The sequence below is a fragment of the Rhinoderma darwinii genome, chromosome 8 (assembly GCF_050947455.1).
Source record: "Rhinoderma darwinii isolate aRhiDar2 chromosome 8, aRhiDar2.hap1, whole genome shotgun sequence".
Taxonomy (NCBI): Eukaryota; Metazoa; Chordata; class Amphibia; order Anura; family Rhinodermatidae; genus Rhinoderma; species Rhinoderma darwinii.
This window is the reverse complement of record NC_134694.1, coordinates 116,762,848-116,784,057: the sequence shown is the minus strand read 5'-3', so window position 1 is coordinate 116,784,057 and position 21,210 is coordinate 116,762,848. Positions and strand designations below refer to the sequence as shown.

Sequence of the window (21,210 nt, the reverse complement as noted above, 5' to 3'; positions counted from 1 at the left end):
GACTCACCTGTCCTGGCCCTTCTCCTACAGTAGTACTGAGACACTTCTTCTTCCTCTTTTTCCGTTAGATATTCGCCATTTTGGTATTTACGGTTCTTCTGCCTCCGCCTCTTTCTCCGCCGCAGTGTACCGTCCTCTTCACCATTGTCGTCCTGCTCCAAGATGGCCGCTTTCCCGGTGTCTAGACCTCTGCTGGACAGTTCCCAGGAGTCCTGTATTATTGGGCTGATCAGTTCCGGTTCTGGTTCCTCCTTGACAACTAAGCACCTTCGTGGCCGGCCCGGCTTGCCGTGCTTCCGTCTCTTATAGGGGGTGCCCTTCTCCTCTAACTCTTCATTAACCTCGGTTCGGAAAATGTCTACAACTGATCCGACGTCTGAAAATCCATAAGTTCCTGCAGTTGAACAGAAGTAAAACGGGTCATTGAGGACTTTGCAGGACATTTCTAGAAACTTGTTTAGACTCACCAGAATCCAGGTGTGATCTCCCGTCTGATTGGACATCACGGGCGGAGCGCCGCTACTGCACGCGGAGCGCTAAAGTTACAGTGACAACCGTATGACGCCCAGAGACTGTCGTAATTAATATCCTAGTTAATATGACCCGTGTACAATCCTCTCTGGGCATCGTACGGTTTCCACAGCAACTGAACTACCCGGCGGGTATAGCGGCGCTGTCAGATCAAGAACAGGAGATCACAACCGGACGGACGCTTAGAACAATATTTTGCCTAATAAGAAAAAAAAAAAAAAAAGTAATTTTTCACGTTTTTTTGAGTCGACTTTTTCTGTTCGGTTGTAAAAAACGACTCCACTTTTTATTCCTGTTCTTTTCCTGGGAAAGCTGGGTTATAACCCATGATGTCACCATTACTACTCCCAAAGGATTGCAACTTTTCCAGACCCCTGAAAGGCAAATCTGACTTTTTCGGCAGGGGAACGTATCACTGTGTAACTAATTTACCATTCAAGAGTCTGGAAAAGCCGGGTAACCACTCCTGGGGAAGCTGTAACGGCGGATCACATGGGTTGTCAGCCAACCAATCAGAATTTTTAGCAACCTGACAGAAGATTTAGGATTTGGTATTTACCGGGGAATTTTTTTGTCGTTTTAGGAAGGCGATGAAGGTCAGGAAAGGGGCGAGATATTTATACTCCTGTGATCCCGTTGTGTCAGATCATTTAAAAAAGTAAAAAAAAAAAAACAAGCAACAAAGAAACGGGACAGCGCCGGACACTTTGGATTGAACCCCCTGCTGGGCCGCTTGGAAAATGAATATTTTCTGTGTGCGGCAGAAGTCTCTATTCACCGGGTGAACTCCTCCTTCCATGAGTAAAATGCGTTGCAAAATGGATCAAACCGCGCATGCCGGAAAACAGGTGTGAACGACTCCCTACTTATCCATAAACGCCCAGAACACTGGAACACCCAATAACAAAAGGCCACGCCCATCCCCCGCTGCTGCATTTCAATGTTAAACCCCTTTTACCTGTCTGACTGCGGGTTCGGCTCTTTAAGACGACTGGGATGAAGTCTTTGAAGCTGTTTTTGGATTTTCTCTCTGGCGGGGCTGTCGGGGAAGGGAGAGCACAATGAGAGAGGAAGGCAAGTAAGGCACAACGCTTTGTATAAAAGGCAGCAGAGAGGGAGAGGCAAGCCGGACCCCAAAATAATGTTGTTCTTTGCAGTTAAAGGGGAATTCCATTGTCGCCTTCTGACACGTCGCAGGATAACATTGGTGAGGGTCCGGGAGACAAATCTCCACCAGTTCTTTTCGGTTATTTGCTCGTCGTGCGGTTGATTTTGGTGCTTTCAAGTAAATGCTCCGCTTTGTGCAGAATTTCCAGTCTTCTGATACGCGTGGCGGTCCGGTCATTGGGGCCCCCGCTGGTCAGGCCATTGACTGTAATAGACTGGCAGCCGTGTTCTTGGCCAAGGGGAGCCAAAAGGGCACCGCATTAAGAAGTGCGTAGCAGTCTCTTTCACTGGTGGGGGTCTCCGCGCTCTGACCAATGCTACCTGGACATGTCAGAAAATGGGAAATTGTGCGCAAAGGTGTACTCTTATTTTATTTGATTCCTAACCATGCCGTTCAAGGGCTTCATTACTTGAAGCCTAGCCACAGCTCTGCGGGAGGGATAGCTCCTCTGTGGGAACAGACATAGAGGGAACATAGATTATCTACAGGAGGGAACCCAGAGAATTTCTCACTGACCATCACACAGGGTGACGGAGTCCTGCAGTTGTCACCCGGTACATGCATGGACTGTTGCTGGGCAACGGCACCATCAAAATACAGCAGATATCATATCATGTAGAACAACCAAGAGAGCTTCACACATCACGAGTTCAGGGTAGAATTCACATGGGAAAGTTTTATTTTCACCAGAGAGAAGAGTATTAACTTAAAGGGCTTGTGTAGTTTGGAAAACCCAATTCCATACACCCTATCAGGGAATTGTGGGTTAATAGTGGGGGGTCCTCTGTTCAGGATCTTCATCTCTCGGTCAGAGTCGAGAGCGGTTACATAGAGTGTCTCTCTCTCTGGAGGACCCGTCCTGTCCTGTATTACAGACACCACATTGATATGAATGGACACCGTGTAATGCTTAATTTCTCCTGTGGTGGCGCTGCAGGGAAACTGAACACTTCCTGCCAGGTTTCCCCACACATTACAGCATTACAAGTGTCCTCCAGCAGGAGGACACTTTGTGATCAAGGGTCCCTTCTAACAAGCAGAAAAAGCCCAAAGCGGAGAACCCCTTTAATGTTCAGCAATTAAACTTTTAAGTTTAATAGTCCCATAAAAGCGATGAACCGTTTTAATAACCCCCCCCCCCCCTTCCCCATGTCCAGATGTGGCTGCTTAAGAAAAAATTGGGGGCGTGGAATCACCTGCTTCCCCTTAAAGGGGTTGTCAAAATCCATGTAATCCTTTTAAATCATTGCACATTGGCCGCAGAATATCTCAAGCCTCGTAATGCAAATCTGGAGCATGCCGAGACTACAACTCCCAGCATTCTCTGTCGGCTGCCGATCACCCAATCCATGGTGTGAGCGAAGGAACCGTGAAAACCTCCATATCAGGTGGTGAAGCTGTGACTGCAGGAAGGCTCAGCGCGTTACGTCTTATTAATAAACCTGGGGAAGAGTCTGCAATAGGAAGTCTGAACGGGGACACAGGAAGCGCAGATAACGGCCGGCCACTGACTGCTGCTTCTTATGTAATATCCTGCTGTGACTTCTCCTCTCAACGTCCTATCAGCAATACTCAAAGCGGCGTCTCGCAGGACCACGAATTTACTTCTAAATTCGAGAGAGGGGGGGGGGGGGTCACATACAGGAGCGTGTATTATAACGCTGCTTAGAAATCCACGTCTCAATAAGTCTGTCTTTTCACGTTGCATTTATAATTTACCGCAGCGTTCAACGTACTTCGAAAAATACAATCTACACAATGCATCAGAAAGCTGTAAAACCGCCGCTAACAGGGTACAAGGTGCACCCGGCCTGCCCCGTATTACATGCTTGGCTATTTATTTGAATCGCCGGCATGTAATACCAGAGTTTCCCTGAAGCAGGCGCTGCAGGAGGAATGTATGGGTGGACAAGACGTGCCCTGGGGATAACAGCTGATCGCAGGGGGTTCCAGGAACCGGGTCAGCTGCTCAATAGGGCGGCTGTTTTTTAGAGAAGAGGTCGCCTTGATGTGACAATCCCTTAACAAAAAAAAAAATCATTCGTGCAGTAATAATATGGGGACGTTCGGGATAAAAAAAAAAAAATCTCACCCCATGACTTCAATGGGGAAAACTTCAGCCGTAAAAATCTGCAGTAAATAAAGCTTTTCCCGTTCACCGCAATGTGCTGGAAGGCCAGTGACAATCCCTTCAGTTGCCACAAGATGGCGCTGAGAACGGTTTTCCCTCTGCTGCGGGGCACCCATGTGGGTAAGGCTTCGGCGCACACATTTATTTTGTTTTGGTTTTTGGCCTTGCGTCTGTTCCTCAGATATGTTATAGGTACAAGACCCAAGGATGAAGCTGTGATTCTTGGATCCAACAAAACTGAACCTGCATCTCCTTATAATGCGGTATAAAAAGTTATTCCACGTGGAGTAGCCCTTGAAGAGCTTTTCCTTAAAGGGATTTTCCAGTTTTGTGTAAATAAAGTTTAATCGCAGTTTTGAAACTTCCTAATATACTTTGTGTTTCAATTTCTCACCATTTGCAAGCCCTCTGCTTACAGTTGGTGAATGGAAACATTCTTGTTTACATCCAGGAGGCTGAAAACCTGTAAACATGTATGTATCTTTTCATTCACTGACAGCAAGCAAAGTGTATTAGAAAATGGAATAATTCTACAATGGAAGAAGCTTTATTTCTATAATTCCAGAAACTGTCGTAGACGCTATAAATGTGGTGATCCGACCGTAAAGGCAGCAGTTACTGATTATCGTCATCTCTCTGGGACTGAAGTGCTTGATTCTGCCTGACGGACGTTTGATCCCCGGGTTGTATCTGGTTTGGATTACATTTGGTCGGATGTTGTAGATTTGCGGAAACAGAAATCTCCGAGCCGTGTCGGATCTATAGAAAAGAATCCATAGTGGTAGAAGATGACAGACCCCCCGATGTGATCTCCGGACCTGAATCTATCACATCACAGCATCTCCCCTTAATTTCAGAAAATGTTATGATAAAGCACCAAAACTCAGGGGTCCCCCCCCCCACAGAGTTACAAGACTCCAGGACGTACACAATATTTTACTCAGACGTACCCCTTAACCCCGAAAGGGCGCAGCGATTTCTTTTTTCGTTTTTAAGTCGTAACTTTTTTTTTATTTCCACGTCCGCCGTATGGTAATGGCATTTTGGGGTACATATAATGTATTGAATAACTCCATTATTTTTGGGTGGGGGGAAACAGAATTTCTGTCATTATTATTAGGTTCTTCTTTTATGGCGTTCACGGCGCAGGTTAAATAACGAGATCATTTTATAGTACGAGTCGTTCCGGATGCGGCGATAACAATTTTGCATTGTTTGAACATGTGATCCCTTACACTGCAATACTCCTATAGATTTCTATACAGACCGGCATCATATCCGGCCCTGCCTCCCGCTACAATAGACAACGTATCGGCACCCCGCGATCGCACCGCAGGAACGCCAAAGAGACAAATGTACAACGCAGTGTGGAAAGTGGTTAAAGGGGTCTTACCATGAGCCCCTTCAATTTGGAGTCCCTGCGGCTAACTGTAGTGATCATGGGAGGACGGAGGGGACCCCTCACCTTTATGATCACTACCTACAAGTCTCCAGTGCGAAGCCCCTCCATAATCATTTACATCCATATATGTGACGGATACGGGACACGTTACACGCGGAGCGCCACTGAAGCCACGACCACTTTTGCGCACAGGTCGGTCCAGACGCCACATGTTTTCAGTGAATTATTGCGGCTCTTCTACGAGCTGCTGGTTCTGGTTTCATACCTGGGTCGAATTCCGGATCAAAAGGCTCAGTTTTTATGGCTCTCCTCCTCCGCCTCTTGACCCTGGGGACCACCGGCTCCTTCTTGGTCTTCGGGGTCGTAAGTTCTTTCTTCTCAAGGTTGGTGACTGATCGTTGCCTCTTACACTGAAACATACAAGAGATTGTTTAGAAGGGGAATCTCCACCTGTAAACGGCGGCGTAGTCGGTAAATTAATACATTATGAATAATAGATCGCTTTTAATATTTGTATTTTGGAGTCGAAAAATTTCTCCTGACTACGACTACGCGGCCCTGATCTTCGCAGATATCAGACTGAACGAGCATTTCCCTCCTGGGCTGAGTTGTCACTCAACTTTTCCAAGCCACGGAGAGGTACATTATGCTGTGCGTAGCGCTACAGGGGAGTGGATATAATCCGGCCTTCCCTGAGGACCTCGGTTCTGTTCACACCTCAGCGCTACTTACATTGACGGATCCGATGGACCGCATTATAAGTCAATGGGTTCCGTCGGGTGCCGGTGGCGTTTGTCGAATGTAGATGTGAACATAGTTTTCTACCTACTGGTGAATTTTTTTTATTAGGTGGGGGAATGCTCGAAAAGAAAACGGCATGGCGATCAGGATCAGAGCCGCCGGTGATCAGCTCTTATCACGTCTAGGTATACGTTTCCCATGCAGCAAATGACAATCACATGTCGGTCATTGAAATAAATAGACGTCCACATAACACATGGACGTGTCGGTCTGGCCGGATGACCCCCACTCCAGGGGTACAGACAGGGCTTGTTGTCATTAGATACCCCTTTAATAATTAAAGTCGTACCCTCTTAAAGGCAGCACAATACTGAAGTTTATAAAAACCCAGATCGGAGTTAGGAGGCCCAAACACTATAAATTATTACAACGTTCATTATTAACCTCGTTCATTATCCTGCGGAGATGTAATGTATAGAAATCCACAATATTCCGATCTATGGTTCATTTTCACAAATGACATTTTAGTAAAGTAAAGTAAAGCAGACTCCAAAAAACATTGAATGTTACCCATTTGCTTTTATTTCCTTTCCATAGGCATACGAATAAAATACTCTGTGCTGCTGTGAGCATTCCAAACATCTGATCCAGTTTGCTAATACATTAATGTACCAAAGCTAACGTAGTGGTCGTCTGGTTTGCAAAACCCATTTTAAATGATAATCTGATACTGGGGAGATCCCCCTCAATCCGATCATACCATGGGGGAGGGGAGGGGGGGTAGCGGTCAGCAAGTCCTCATTTAATGGAGCATTACCCTGTGTCCCGTTGAAATTGGCACAAGTAGCTGATAAAAGGGTAAAAAGCTAAACCAGGGGTGCACAAACTTTCCAGGTCTGAGGGCAACGTCGTCAGACCACCACTTCTAAGGGGGCACAATATAAAAGTTTGCGTTATTCACATCTGAGACACGATCGGGAGAACAAGAAAACATCCAAGCAATGGAGAGAGGGGCCCTCCACTCTGGAAAAGCTAAGAGCAGGTGTAGATTTGCTCTATAAATTATGACCATTTCTAGGGTAAATTATAGTAAATCTGCCGTTCCTCGAAGGCCACGCCCCCTCCGCTAACACCCGCCAACTTTTTGCTCCACTTTTAAAAAGTTGGAAGAGAATTGTTAAGCAGCAAATAGTCACAAAGTTATTTAGCAAATATGATGTGCGCCATAATTTGCAACTTTTTAACGCCACCAAAGCGGCGTAAGGCCGTTAATAAATTCCCCCCAGTTTTACCTGGATTGCCCCTTTAAGCTGCTTAGATCCTAATGGTTGGGGGGCCACGCAGAACGGCATTGCAGGGCGCAGCTTGTGCACCCCTTGGATAAAACCGATGACTCTCCTATAGAACGTTTCACAAATAAAATACATCACCGTGACCATAGGACGAGCTGCCATGACAGTCCCACAAGTCTTTCCTAAAAGCCTGAATGGCACATTCATCAAGTCCTAGATAGGCAGCAAACGGATAGGACTCGCGGTGTCCCTAAAATCCAGTATGCTGGGAACGGGACCTTCTAAAATCCTGTTTACTACACCGACAGGTTTGGCCACCGTGGTAGGTTACTGCAGCGTGTGAATATGTCCTTTACGACCCCCAATGACATGATCTATTTAAATGTCCGTCCTCCTTATAGACATCCCTAATTAAATCAGTCACAATTCCCCGTCACCTTCACACTGTCATTTACACCAGTGGTGACAATAAGGTGACCCCCATAAATCAGCCGGTGACCTCCGTAGCCTGGAGAAATTCGCCTAACTAGTCCTATTTCTACTTTGCTGCCTGTGCAAGTCAGGGATGGTCAGCAATGGGTCTTACGATGTTCTGTTCCCGCGAGGTGTAATTTTACGCGTCGCTGTCAAAAGACGGCGCGTAAAATTACGCCCGCGTCAAAGTAGTGCAGGACACTTCTTGGGACGTTTTTGGAGCCGTTTTTCATTGACTCCAATGAAAAACAGCTCGAATTACGTCTGTAATGGACGCCACGAAAAACGTGAGTACTTGCAAAAACGCCTGAAATTCAGGAGCTGTTTTCGCCTGAAAACAGCTCCGTAATTTCAGACGTATTTTGTTAAGACGTGTGAACATACCCGAAGTTTTACATTGGAAGGACAAGTCTCCTCAGACGGTCCATCTGACGACCCGCAAACTTTTTATCTTTCATTCAAAAAGTTTTGCTTTCTTGAAAAAAGTCTGTAATTCTACGGGACCTTTAAGGTGAACTAACAGTAACGCTGGCCATAGACTAGAGATTTTGGACCACCAAACTGGATTTTCTACCGGCGCCTTTTCATGACACGAACAAGCGTGACTGGCGCCAAAAGACGACAGATATCTGTGGAAAAGTTTTATCTGCCGTGTTTGATTTTTCGGTCGTTGTCGGGTACAGTTCTTTAAAGTGAAGCTAAACATTTCACAAACTTCTGACATGTCATAGTGACATGTCAGAAGTTTGGATTGGTGCGGGGTCCGAGCACTGAGACCCCCACCGATCGCTAAAATGTAGCAGCTGAAGCGCTCGTGTGAACGATACATTTATTTCCGGAAAAAGCCGAACAGACACAAAGCGGCTGAGCGCTCACACGAGGGCTTCAGCTGCTTCGTTTTAGCGATTGGTGGGGGTCTCAGTGCTCGGACCCCCACCAATCCAAACTTCTGACCTGTCACATATACTAGTTTCTCAAACGTTTAGCTACACTTTAAAATCGTTCATGCCAAAAAGACAGATCTGCGTCACATCAGCAGAAGCCAAGACCAGGCCACAGATCAGGGCCGAGATCAATGGTAATTTGTCGTTTTAACTTACGGAGTTGTCGTCCAGAACGATCTTCACAGATCAACCGTGAATGACAAGTCGTACAGAAAACGGACGTCTGTAATCACTAATGCACGGCCAACGTTACCTTGACTCTTGCAGGATAAACGGGACATCTTTGATTAGGTCTGAGCCGCGTGGATGAGTTATCTGAGGTCCCCGGTAGCGGCCCCCCCCCTCCCCACCTGCGCCCTCCTTCCTTATCTGGCCCCTCCACCTTCCTCCTCTTTGCTTTCCCCATCTTGTATTTTTCATTTACATTCGCATCGTTGTTCTGTTTCTTGGTTCAGAAATCCCAATACAATTATTGGAAGCTAAAGATCGGTGACTTGCTACATATAACAGCTGATAGGTCAGAGGGACCGGGGCAGGGACTGGGCACCGCCATTCTCAGGAGTCCCGTCAGACCCCTATCAATCAGACTTTATGGCATATCTAGTTGAGAAGTCACAAAAGTCTATGGCAAAAAAAATCCCTTTAACCGTGTTATGATCTATAAAGTGAAACCTGGTAAAATCTCCGGCTCCGTCTCTGGTAACACTCACCTTTTTTCTCGGAGGTCCCTGTAAACTCGTGTCCTCGTCTTTTTCTTTCACTTTACACTTCGACTTCGGCTGTGCTGGCTTGGTTGGTGTGACCTGTTCCAGACGCTTACCCCGACCTCGTAAACCCGGCTCTTTTTTAACCTTCGCTTTGATTTTGGTAATTGGCGGCATTTCCACAGGCGACCATGATGCACTGTTAAAAGACGGCAAACAGCCAAAGTTCTCATCATCGTCCACCCGCTCGATTTTGACTTTGCTCAAGTCGACCTCCTGCACACAATGCATAGTGTCCGCAGGGGCATGTGCTTTTTTGTGGCTGCGCTTGCGACGTACGGGCGGATCCTGCAACCCATCGCTCTTGGCGTCCTTTTTGCCGCCGTCCTGACTCAATAAAGGGAAGCTGTGACCACCGTCTTTTCTCGGAGACGCTGCCTGTGGGTCGTTCGTCATGTAGGAGGCCAGGACTTTGTTTTTCGGCTTGGTGTCCCCAAAAATCTTTCGATTGCAACTTAACTTTGGTGGCCGGATCTTGTCGTCTTTGCAGTTCTGCTTGTTGGGTAGTTTATTTAAAGTGGATTGCTTACCATTTGCGCTGCCGTCCGCCATGCCAGGCTGAAGGTATAACGCGGCATTTCCTGCAGCAGGTTTCGGTGCCAGTAAAGTTTTATTTGTATGGGATTTTCGAGGCTTAGAAACAGATTCACATGTCCTTGTTTTGGCCAGCAGATCTTGCTCGGGGGCCGCTGATGGCGTCGTCGTCGTCTTTTGCTGAGTACTTAATGTAGAATCTCCTACGCCTTTTTGAGGCGTCACCTTGGATTCTGCTGGAAGAATGCTGGAATATAAAGTGAACTCGCTAAGTCTCTGATGAGGACCTTGGTTTGAATGGAGAGTGCCTGTGGCTGGTATGCCAATGGACAGCACTGATGTTTGATGGTATTGAGACCAAGTGACTGGCAGAACCTGAGAATTGCTGGGCTTCCCGTTTAAGGGACACTTTGGATGTACGGTCCCATGTCCAGGTAAGGTCCAGTCCTTTGGAGAACAGAGAGAGTTCACCGTCGTAGGACGTCCGTGAAGATGTCGCTTCTCTGTGGACTGATGGCCATCTACACTGGTCTGGCTATTTTTTTTGCCACATGACCCTGAGTTCTTTGGCTCTCCCTGGTCAATAATCGAGATCGGTTCCTGCTTTGCCAAAAGTCGGGAGTCTGTGCTAAGGCTCAAGCTAGAGTCTTTGTTCAACAACAGAGCGGCAGGCACTGGGTTAGCCACCCCTACATAAGTACCTGGTATAGTACTAATAAGAGCAGCAGAATTCTTGATCCAAGATCCCGATGCTAACTGTGATGACACCGGATCCCCGTTTCTCAAAAATTCGGGGAACATTACCAATGGGGGTACTCCTCGAAGACTCTGGCTAACACTGCTGCTGGTGAAACTGATTGGGGCAGGACTCTGAGCGCTACAGTCAGTCCTGGACAAAACGGTGGATAACGAGGCTTTCCCACTGGTGTGCACCGGGGTTAACACTGGCATAGGTGGAGTTTTACGTTGGTTAGATGGAGCGTGTTTATGGCGGTGAGATTTAGAGGACAAATCCAAAGGCATTTCATAAGAGTCTTGGGGAGAGATCATCTCCCTTTCGAGCTGCGGAGGGGACTTCAATGGAGAAACTGAGGACGACGAAGAAGAATCGTTTTGTGGCTCTAGGTTCGGTGTTCTGGTATAAGAAGCTAGGGTGACCGGGTTCACACTGACCACCGGGAGGGTCTGTAAAGCGGACAGGGTGGAGGTCGATGTATTGGTGACGACGGTAGAACCGTCCACCGTAGGGGTCAGACTATTGCTGAGAGAAACAGTAGGGGCCACTGTGCTGGCTGGTTTATTCAGCTCTGCAGGGACCACTTTGGGGTCAGCGGTCAACGGCCTTCCCAGAGTTGAAGTAAAAGTATGTGACTGCCGTTCTGACGGTGCCGGTAGGAGACAACGGTCCGTCAAGCAGGTGGGCATGATGGGAAGGGTCAGAGTTGACGTCACTCCAAATGTGGTCGGTAAGGTAGTTACACTGAGGGGCTGTCCACAGTTGGGAGGTGGGATGTAAACTAAGGGTTGGCTCGGCGTCAAAACGGCACCAGGCGGGAAGGACAGAGGAAGCTTCTGCACATTGGGGACCTGAGTGGTGGAGAAGCAGATTCTGCTCATAGTAAAGGGAAACCCAGAGGAAACAACAGCGTGTGAAGGGTCTATGGATTGACCTGCGATTTGTAATCCAGGGCCTAGGACAGTCTTTTGCTTTACAGAGTCGTCCTCATCAGGCTGGGCGGCAGGGTGTTCGGGGGCTGCAGCCTTCTCTTGCGTCGGAGCCCTCGCAGGCTCTGTTTTTTTACTGTGTCTGCTTGAAGCTGCTTGGGTAGAATTCTCCGACGCGTTTGTGGCCGCTTTGCCCTCGGGTGGTGATACATTATTACAGGCTTTAGACGATGAGATGGCTCCTGCCGCTTCTGGTTCAGTGCGATCTGGTGGTTTGTCCTCCGGTTTTTGCCCAGTCTCCACCTGTGTAGCACCAACTTCCTGCAGCATCAGGGCATCACTTTGGTTGGTTGCAGGTATTAAATCCACCTGAGAACAAAAAAAATAGAATTAGTCAAATTAATCAGAGAACATTTAGGCTATGTTCACACAGGGTCTTTTGCCGAGTTTTTTGACGCGGAAACCGCGTCGCAAAACTCGGCAGAAACGGCCCGAGAACGCCTCCCATTGATTTCAATGGGAGGCGTCGGCATCTTTTTCCCGCGAACAGTAAAACTGCCTCGCGGGGAAAAGAAGCGACATGCCCTATCTTCGGGCGCTTCCGCCTCCGACCTCCCATTGACTTCAATGGGAGGCAGGAGAAAGCGTATATCTCGCTGTTTTATGCCCGCGGCGCTCAATGGCCGCGGGCGAAAAACGGCGCGATAATTGCTGTTCACACTGAGTATTTTGGGGGATGAATATCTGCCTCAAAATTCCGTTTGGAACTTTGAGGCAGATATTCCTCCCCCAAAATACTCAGTGTGAACATAGCCTTAGGGTGCCCGTACACGTAGCGGTGGGCGAGAATCGCACGAAAAAACGACACATGCTTTAACGAGAATTATCGCAGTTTTACAATGCAGGTCTTTGGCCTGGCAGTTTGTACAGGTGAAGCACTTCGTCGCAAAACGGCGGCAAAATACACAGCAAAACGGACTACGTGTATGGGTACCCTCAGGATGTAGATATTTAGGTTAAACACGCTTTTGCTTCAATGAATGAATTCCTTTATATCGCCATTAAGGCTGCACCTCCTGCTCATGGCAATATGAGGTGTCAGCTGGTGGGAAGCCTCGCTCTTCTATTCAGCTGCTTCAGATTTCTTATTCTAACAAAGTATTATTAGAAAGAACAAAGGTTAAAAAAACTTTTACTGGCCACACTTATAGTCCACATATGGTTTGTTACCCAACTTTCCAGAGTTCCCTACAATTGATCTACGTGTGTGTCAGTCTTCACTGTAGTTCTGGCATTCTATTCATAAACTAGATCGTTCGAGATGGACAGTGCCCTTGTGTGTGTCAGTCTTCACTGCAGTTCTAGCATGTTATTCATGAGCCAACCAGGAAGCTCAGACTGAATAGAGCTATGTACATTAAGGTTTACTCAAACAGGACGGTGTTGCTAATGTTCGAGGAATTGTGGAATGGCTGATGAAAAATCAGGGGGGAACTTGTGGAAACGCGTTTGGTGATACCCCTTTAATCTGAAAGCCAACCTGGCTCCTGAGACCCCGAGAAACAGCGCCGGCCGCACTTGGAAATGCAACATTACATGGTGGCCATATAGAAATTAGCCGCTAATAGAAGGTCGGTCAGGAGACGTCTCAATGGGTGACCCCATTACCTTGGAAAGGACACTGCTCACACAACGATCTTCAGATCCCAGGTGCTGGGTGCTATTAGATTTTGACTCCTCATCAGACAGTGGCGTCCTCCTGTCCCAAAACAAAGCAAGATAATACAGTGAACTCTAAACCTAGGACCACGAGCCGCCATCTTGTTCAAAATTCTAGACTCTCGTTTCTTAGTTATATCGGTTTCTGGGAAACGTGGGTGACAAATTATATCATCGGCATTACAGTTCCCACAGGGATGGTCACCCAGCTTTCCCAGAAACCTGAAAGTCAAATTCCTAATGGGGCAATGCATAACAACCCATGTGGGAGCTGTAACGGCAGCCATACCGGTGGTCACCCAGCATTTCATGAAACAGATATGACATTGAAATTGCGGACTATAATTTTTAATACTGTGGGCGAAGAGCATTACTTATATTTCCCGGGAAGTAATCGAACGACTGACACTGCAAACATTCACCATAGTGTGGAACATTAGGCCTCATTTATATAAACAGGCCTTGTTGCCCATAGCAACCAATCAGAGCTCAGCTTTAATTTTTCCAGAGTAGTTTATGAAATGAAAGCTGAGCTCTGATTGGTTGCTATGGGCAACAAGGCCAGTTTTACTGTTAGACAGTGTGGGGCCCTGGTGTTAGTTAGGGAATCAGGGATGGGGTGGTTGTAGGTGTTCCCCAAAACTGGAAAATATTTTTAGGGGTCCCCCCTCATGGTAAATAGGTTGTAAGTTACTGTTGTAGAATATTCTTACTCACCTGTCCTCGTTAATGCCGCACATACGCACACGGTCGGCGCTGGTCCAGTTGTGCACACCACCATAGAGCGGGGCAGCCGATATCATGGCAGGTGATGGCACCCCCGGAGCTGCTGAACGTGTCTGCAGCTCCCCTGCCTCCCTCCCCTGCACCCTATGCAGATTCCACCTGCAAAAAGAAAAATGAAATTTAGAAGGACAAAAATAAACACGACCGCGCAGCGGACCGCGGAGATAGGAGCGATACACCCCAATATAGCTGCAGAAACTAGGCCCATTTGGCACTGGGAAAGCTGGGTGGCAATCCATATTATAAGGCTATGCTCACACAGTTTTTTACAGGCAGAAAATTCTGCCTCAAAATTAGATTTTGATCTGCCTGCACGCCGTTTGCAGCGTTTTTAGCGGCAGTTGCCCACGGCCATCTAGCGCCGCAGCCAAAAACGTCGCGAAATACGCTTTCTCCGCCTCCCATTGATGTCAATGGGAGGTCAGATACTTAAACGCCCGAAGATATGGCATGTCGCTACTTTTTCCCGCTAAACGGTTTTTCCACTTGCGGGAAAAACGCCTCCGCCTCTTATTGAAATCAATGGGGGCATTTTCGGCCATCTTTTGGTGCGTTTTTCTACGTGGTTTCCGTGTCAAAAAACTGTGAACTGGCCCTCATGGTGGCCATTGTGGCTGTCACCCAGCTTTCCCAATGGTACTTATATCATCTAGACGTCTTCCCAGTGTAATGGCGCGCTGCTTCTCTGCTTACAGATGGATGAATAAATAATGAGCAACGCTGCTTCATGTAAATTATCATTAATAGTGAGATTCCAAGGAGAAAAATTTAGCAGATCTGGAAGCCGGGGGCAAACTGCATGCAAAGGGTGTATAGGAAAGCGTGAAGTGCAACACTACAAGGCGGCGGACTGAAGTCAATTTGTCATAAAAACACCGACACGACCTTCAAATCCGAGATGTCCCACATGAGCCTGGACATACAAGGGTCAATATGTTCACAATACAAAATGTTGAACTTTTGGTGTGCTGGTCCTTAAAGGGGTTGTCCCAGGATAGGTGATAATTGTCTGATCACTGGGGCTCCACCGCTGGGACCGCCTATCGATTGCGAGAACCGGGTCCCGAACCCCAGCTCCTACTTACTGCATACCCCGCAGTGAGAAGCTTTAATGGAGTAGTGGTCAATCAAGCTCCTGCCGCTCCATTCAAAGTCTATGGAACTGACAAAACAGCCGAGCGCTGTAGTTATTTCCGTCATTCTCATAGACTTTGAATGGAGCGGAACTGCGCATGCTCGACCGTCGCTCCATACATTACATTACTTATCCTGTACTGATCCCGAGTTACATCCTGTATTATACTCCAGAGCTGCACTCACTATTCTACTGGTGGAGTCACTGTGTACATACATTACATGACTTATCCTGAACTGATCCCGAGTTACATCCTGTATTATACTCCAGAGCTGCACTCACTATTCTGCTGGTGGAGTCACTGTGTACATACATTACATGACTTATCCTGAACTGATCCTGAGTTATATCCTGTATTCTACTCCAGAGCTGCACTCACTATTCTGCTGGTGGAGTCACTGTGTACATACATTACATTACTTATCCTGAACTGATTCTTAGTGTAAACTCTTACTGTAACTCAGAATCAGCACAAGATAAGCATTGTAACATATGTACACAGTGACAACACCAACAGAATAGTGAGTGCAGCTCTGGGGTAGAATACAGGATATAACTCAGGATAAGTAATGTAATGTATGTACACAGTGACTCCACCAGCAGAATAGTGAGTGCAGCTCAGGAGTATAATACAGGATGTAACTCAGGATCAGTACAGGATAAGTAATGTAATGTATGTACACAGTGACTCCACCAGCAGAATAGTGAGTGCAGCTCTGGAGAATAATACAGGATGTAACTCAGTATCAGTACAGGATAAGTAATGTATGTACACAGTGACACCACCAGCAGAATTGTGAGTGCAGCTCTGGAGTATAATACAGGATGTAACTCTGGATCAGTACAGGATAAGTAATGTAATGTATGTACACAGTGACTCCACCAGCAGAATAGTGAGTGCAGCTCTGGAGTATAATACAGGATGTAACTCAGGATCAGTACAGGATAAGTAATGTATGTACACAGTGACTCCAGCAGAATAGTGAGTGCAGCTCTGGAGTATTGTAACTCCGGATCAGTACAGGATAAGTAATGTAATGTATGTACAGAGTGACTCTACCAGGAGAATAGTGAGTGCAGCTCTGGAGTATAATACAGGATGTAACTCAGGATCAGTACAGGATAAGTAATGTATGTACACAGTGACACCACCAGCAGAATAGTGAGTGCAGCTCTGGAGTATAATATAGGATGTAACTCAGGATCAGTACAGGATCAGTAATGTAATTTATACACAGTGACTCCACCAGCAGAATAGTGAGTGCAGCTCTGGAGTATAATACAGGATGTAACACAGGATCAGTACAGGATAAGTAATGTAATGTATGTACACAGTGACTCCCCCAGCAGAATAGTGAGTGCAGCTCTGGAGTATAATACAGGATGTAACACAGGATCAGTACAGGATAAGTAATGTAATTTATACACAGTGACTCCACCTGCAGAATACTGTCTGTCTGTCTGTCTGTGTGTGTCTGTCCTACTACATAACATTATTATAAAGTGCCCATACATATAAGATTAACTGCGCCCAAACCCAATTTCGGTGGAATAGGCTGACCATCTAATGTGTTTGGGGGTGTCCAGACTCTCCCCTGACAGATGTTGGGGTAAAATAGGATCGGGTATGTGGGATTTCATCATGCCTGATCCTTTGGTCTGACGGGAGATAAGATGCTGACGGAGATGTGTGGCAGCAGCTTATTCCCCTCTCCCCATTGAGTACGCTCAGCCGAGTGCATGTGTATGGGGGGATCGGGAGGAATAGTGTGAGGAGGAGGTGGGGGGACATAGAAGATCTCCTGCAATACACAGACAAGACTTCTTTCTCAGCATTATTTGCAATAGGAGACAAAATAGGATCAAAGGGAAAGCAGAGATGAAGAGGAAGCGCTGGGATATTTTTTGTGCGTTTTGTATGTTTAGTGTTCCTTTACGGCTACGCAGCGGTGAGGAGGAACGCAGGCAGCACGAGCACGGGCAGGAAAAATCCAACTCCGCCAACTGCAATTTCCAAACGACATCCCCCTACCCCACTCCGGTACTGGATTAGTTATAAATCGTCCAGCTCATGAGGTCGGGGGCTTGTCCTATAACGTCTGAGAGATTTTGATTTGATTACATGTACACGTGCAGGTAGGTTTTCTTTTTAAAGAGCATTTGGTAATCTAATCCCGAATCCTTCTCTATAGCGAGCACTTATTATTTTGGTCAGGTGCTCGATGAAAGACATTTATGGTTGCCATAATTATGCGCAGAAAGGCTGTCACCCAGCTGATATCGCCTTTCTTATCCCGCTATACTGCAAGTCTACCTTTTACACGTGTCAGTCTTCACTGCCATTTTAGCATTACGTTCATCAACCAGGAAAATTAGGATGAATAGTTCTGTAGAAGCTCAGTGAAGGGAATACTGAATCATATTGGATTATGGGGGGGGGGAAAAGGATAGTACATGGTTAATAGCGCATGTGATAAATTCTATGTCTGCAGGTTTATACATGGGGGATTTTAGGAATAGGAACCTGTGACAGGGCTGTGCACATTTACGTAGGTATTCTATAAATGACTCTGCGTGTTGATGCACTTGATGAAAGCTTTTGCCCCTGGCTGCAACATTGTGCTGCTGGTTTACCATGTGCACGGGGGGCACATGGGGTGGAACGTTCTGAGGCCCCCTTAGTGAAAAGCCCCTGATGGACGCCCCCCCCTTACTCAACACTTTTGGTACAGCTGCAGTGTAAGCACGCCTGAATGTCAGCGTCACACACGGAGTGGCTGATCCTGTGACAGCACGAGCAGCGGGAGCCGGGCATGACCCCTGCTCTGCGGTGACTGTCATTGACCCTGAGCGACAGTCCACAAAACGTCAGCCTGTTCTTAGCACAGATACAGCACTGGACTTTCCTGTAGGACGCTAAGGCTACCTGCACACGTTGCGGATTTTGCTGCGGAAAATATGCAGCAAAACCGCCAGAAATTCGCAGGAAAGGTGCGTTTTTGGCTGCGTTTGTCGCGTTCTGGTGTGTAAATCGCGGCGTTTTCATGCTGCTGGTTTTGCTGCGTATTTCTCCTGAACTAGGGAGATAGTCGCAAGCGGAATCGCTACATAAATTGACATGTTGCGCTTCTGAAAATACGCACCACGGGTCAATTTACGTGCCGGAAAATACCGCAGCGTGGACATGAGATTCCCTGGAATCTCACTGCCTATGCTGGTACTGTATTATGCTGCGGTTTTACCGCACCTTACGTATTTTGCTGCAGAAAATACGCAGCAAAACCGCAAGAAATTCGCAGGACAAAATGCACCGGAAGGTGCCTTTTTTTTATGCGTTTTCAAGTGCGTTTTTTACATTCTACTGTGTAAATCGCGTCGTTTTCATGCTGCGGTTTTTGCTGCGTATTTCTGTAGAACTAAAGGGCTATAATTCACAAGCGAAATCGCAAGATAAATTGACATGCTGCGGTTTCGAAAATACGCACCGTGGGTCAATTAATGTCCTGAAAAATACTGCAGCGTGGACATGAGATTCCCTGGAATCTCATTGCCTATGCTGGTACTGTATCATGCTGCGGTTTATCCGCACGCAAATATGCGCAGCAAAACTGCACGTAATACGCATGGTGTGCATTTACCCTTACTGTGCTGGAGAACGGCTGCAGTGTAAAGCACAGATAACAACAGATAAAGACAACCCCTTTCCATATGTCCTATTAGAGCGCATGAACATCATAGAGGGGGGTCCCCAGCTCAGGATCTCCTTCTACGAGCCAGAACCAATCACAAAGATCAGCGCTGGTGGTTTATGTATTACAAGGTCGGCCGTTCATTTGCGGTATCGGTGTTCCGGCCTTAATACGTGCGCATCAACGTCAGCGCCGACACTCAAGAGACGTAATTATCAGTGTGAGCGATCAAGAGGGACGCTGGAAAAAAAAGATGCTACGGAGCCGACAGCCATGGAGGCCGCAGAGTCCGCGTATATGTATTGCCCATTCCCTGGCGTTATGTGTGTGTGTGTATATATATTACATCTATATACGATAGTCTAGCACTTCAGCAGTCATGAGAACAGCAGATTTATTGGATTTACTCTGATAGGTCGTTGCATAGTCAACTAATATCCTGTTATTACCAGACCCCCCCCCCCCCCCCCGATAATAAAGGAGCGCAGCCCCGTCATTTGTATTCGCTGTCTCCCCCGTCCGCCATCAGCAGTTACACGATGTTTTACGTCTATTAGTAATCAGTCCAAGTATCTCACGTGCCACGCGGTGTTCAGTGCGAGGGTGAACTTAGCCCTTTGTGACAGTCATGGCTGCCCGGTATAACCCGTCGTCCTCTGTGCAGCAGCAGCTGCCGTCACAGTGCACACCCCGGTCACAGATGGTGTTTTGTTGCCCAAAGTGTTAACCAGTAATGAAACTCCCTGCAGCTTCCCTGTCAGCCCATCGGCAGCCCCTGGATATTTAATGACAGCCTGTGCCTGCTGCTCCACAGGGAGAATACAGGCGGCCGTAAAACAGAAGCGGCACAATGGACGGGAATCCGTCTTTCCTGTCGCTTCCATTTTCAGGTCACTTTAAGACCGGACTCGATTATCAGCCCAAGTGGCCGAAGTCATCCATTTTAGCGGCTTCTGGTTTTGTGTACATAAGACTCTGTTCACATCTGCATCCAAGTTTCTGTTCTTAACGGGAATCAAGACGCAACGCTGGATCTTTTGTACGATGAATACCACCATCGCCCCCGACGGACCCCACTACAATAAGGTCCGCTGGGTCTCCGTTGTTTTAACAGCAAGAATAGCGCTGCAGGCATAGGCAGTTTTGATGGGTCAACCACTTTCCCTATGTCCTATTAGTGAGGGGGACCCTTCTATTAACCAGCGCAAAGAGCTCCTGACCGTGCCATGCTGATGCATTCAGCTCACCAAGGCTTGTCTAGACTGGATACAGCTGTAACAAACCTACAGCTGTGAGAGGTATTAGTCATGTTAAGGCTTTTTAGTCTCAAAATGCAAACAAGAATATTCCCATTCAAAGACAGCAAGCAGAGATCTTGCAAACGGTGAGAAATTGAAACACGAGACAAATTAGAAAGTTGCCAAAGTTTCCGTTCTACAATGAATAATCCTTAGGGTATGTTCCCACGGCAACGTCAATTACGTCTGAAATTACGGAGCTGTTTTCAGACGAAAACAGCTCCTGAATTTCAGGCGTAATTGCTGGTTCTCGCGTTTTTCGCAGCGTCCATTACGGACGTAATTGGAGCTGTTTTTCAATGGAGTCAATGAAAAACGGCTCCAATTACGTCCCAAGAAGTGACAGGCACTTCTGTGAGGCGGCCGTCTTTTGACAGCGGCGCGTAAAAAAAAAGCCTGTGTGCACAGAACATCGTAAAACGCCTGAATTACGTCCGTAAATAGGGCGTGTGAACATACCCTTAGGGTATGTTCACACGTCGTGACCAAAAACATCTCAAAATACGGAGCTGTTTTCAAGAGAAAACAGCTCTTGATTTTCAGAAGTTTTTTGTGCCACTCGCGATTTTTGCAGCGTTTTTTTACGGCCGTTTTTGGAGCTTTTTTCAATAGGCTATGGAAAACGGCTCCAAAAACGTCCCAAGAAGTGTCCTGCACGTCTTTGTCGTGGCCGTTTTTTACGCGTAAAAAAACGCAGTGAAAAACGCTCCGTCGGAACAGAACGCCGTTTTCCCATTGAAATCAATGGGCAGATGTTTGGAGGCGTTCTGCTTCCGATTTTTCGGGCGTTTACGGCCCGAAAAACGGCCGAAAATAGGCCGTGTGAACATACCCTAATTTACAGAAGAGTGGACATTTCTATACATGAAAACGGGAACGTTCCGGGAATATTCAGTCCAGCAAAAAAGTCACCAAAGGAAATAAACCCGTCTGCACC

The 21,210-nt window shown here is 47.0% G+C and overlaps 1 protein-coding gene across 3 annotated transcripts in view; it reads right to left on the bottom strand.

The window, feature by feature from the left end:
* Nucleotides 1–21,210, bottom strand: part of BCORL1 (BCL6 corepressor like 1) — a 48,597-nt gene that overhangs the window by 14,936 nt on the left and 12,451 nt on the right. For 2 of the 3 annotated variants that reach the window (XM_075836586.1, XM_075836584.1), the window contains exons 2-7: nucleotides 14,083–14,250; nucleotides 13,315–13,405; nucleotides 9,394–12,015; nucleotides 5,498–5,642; nucleotides 1,490–1,570; nucleotides 8–394 (exon numbers count right to left, since the gene is read on the bottom strand). In XM_075836586.1, coding sequence (XP_075692701.1) covers nucleotides 8–394; nucleotides 1,490–1,570; nucleotides 5,498–5,642; nucleotides 9,394–12,015; nucleotides 13,315–13,405; nucleotides 14,083–14,168 — 3,412 coding nt within the window. In that variant the 5' untranslated portion in view covers nucleotides 14,169–14,250. The remainder of the gene's footprint in view (nucleotides 1–7; nucleotides 395–1,489; nucleotides 1,571–5,497; nucleotides 5,643–9,393; nucleotides 12,016–13,314; nucleotides 13,406–14,082; nucleotides 14,251–21,210) is intronic. The other variant, XM_075836585.1, reaches the window with a different exon arrangement.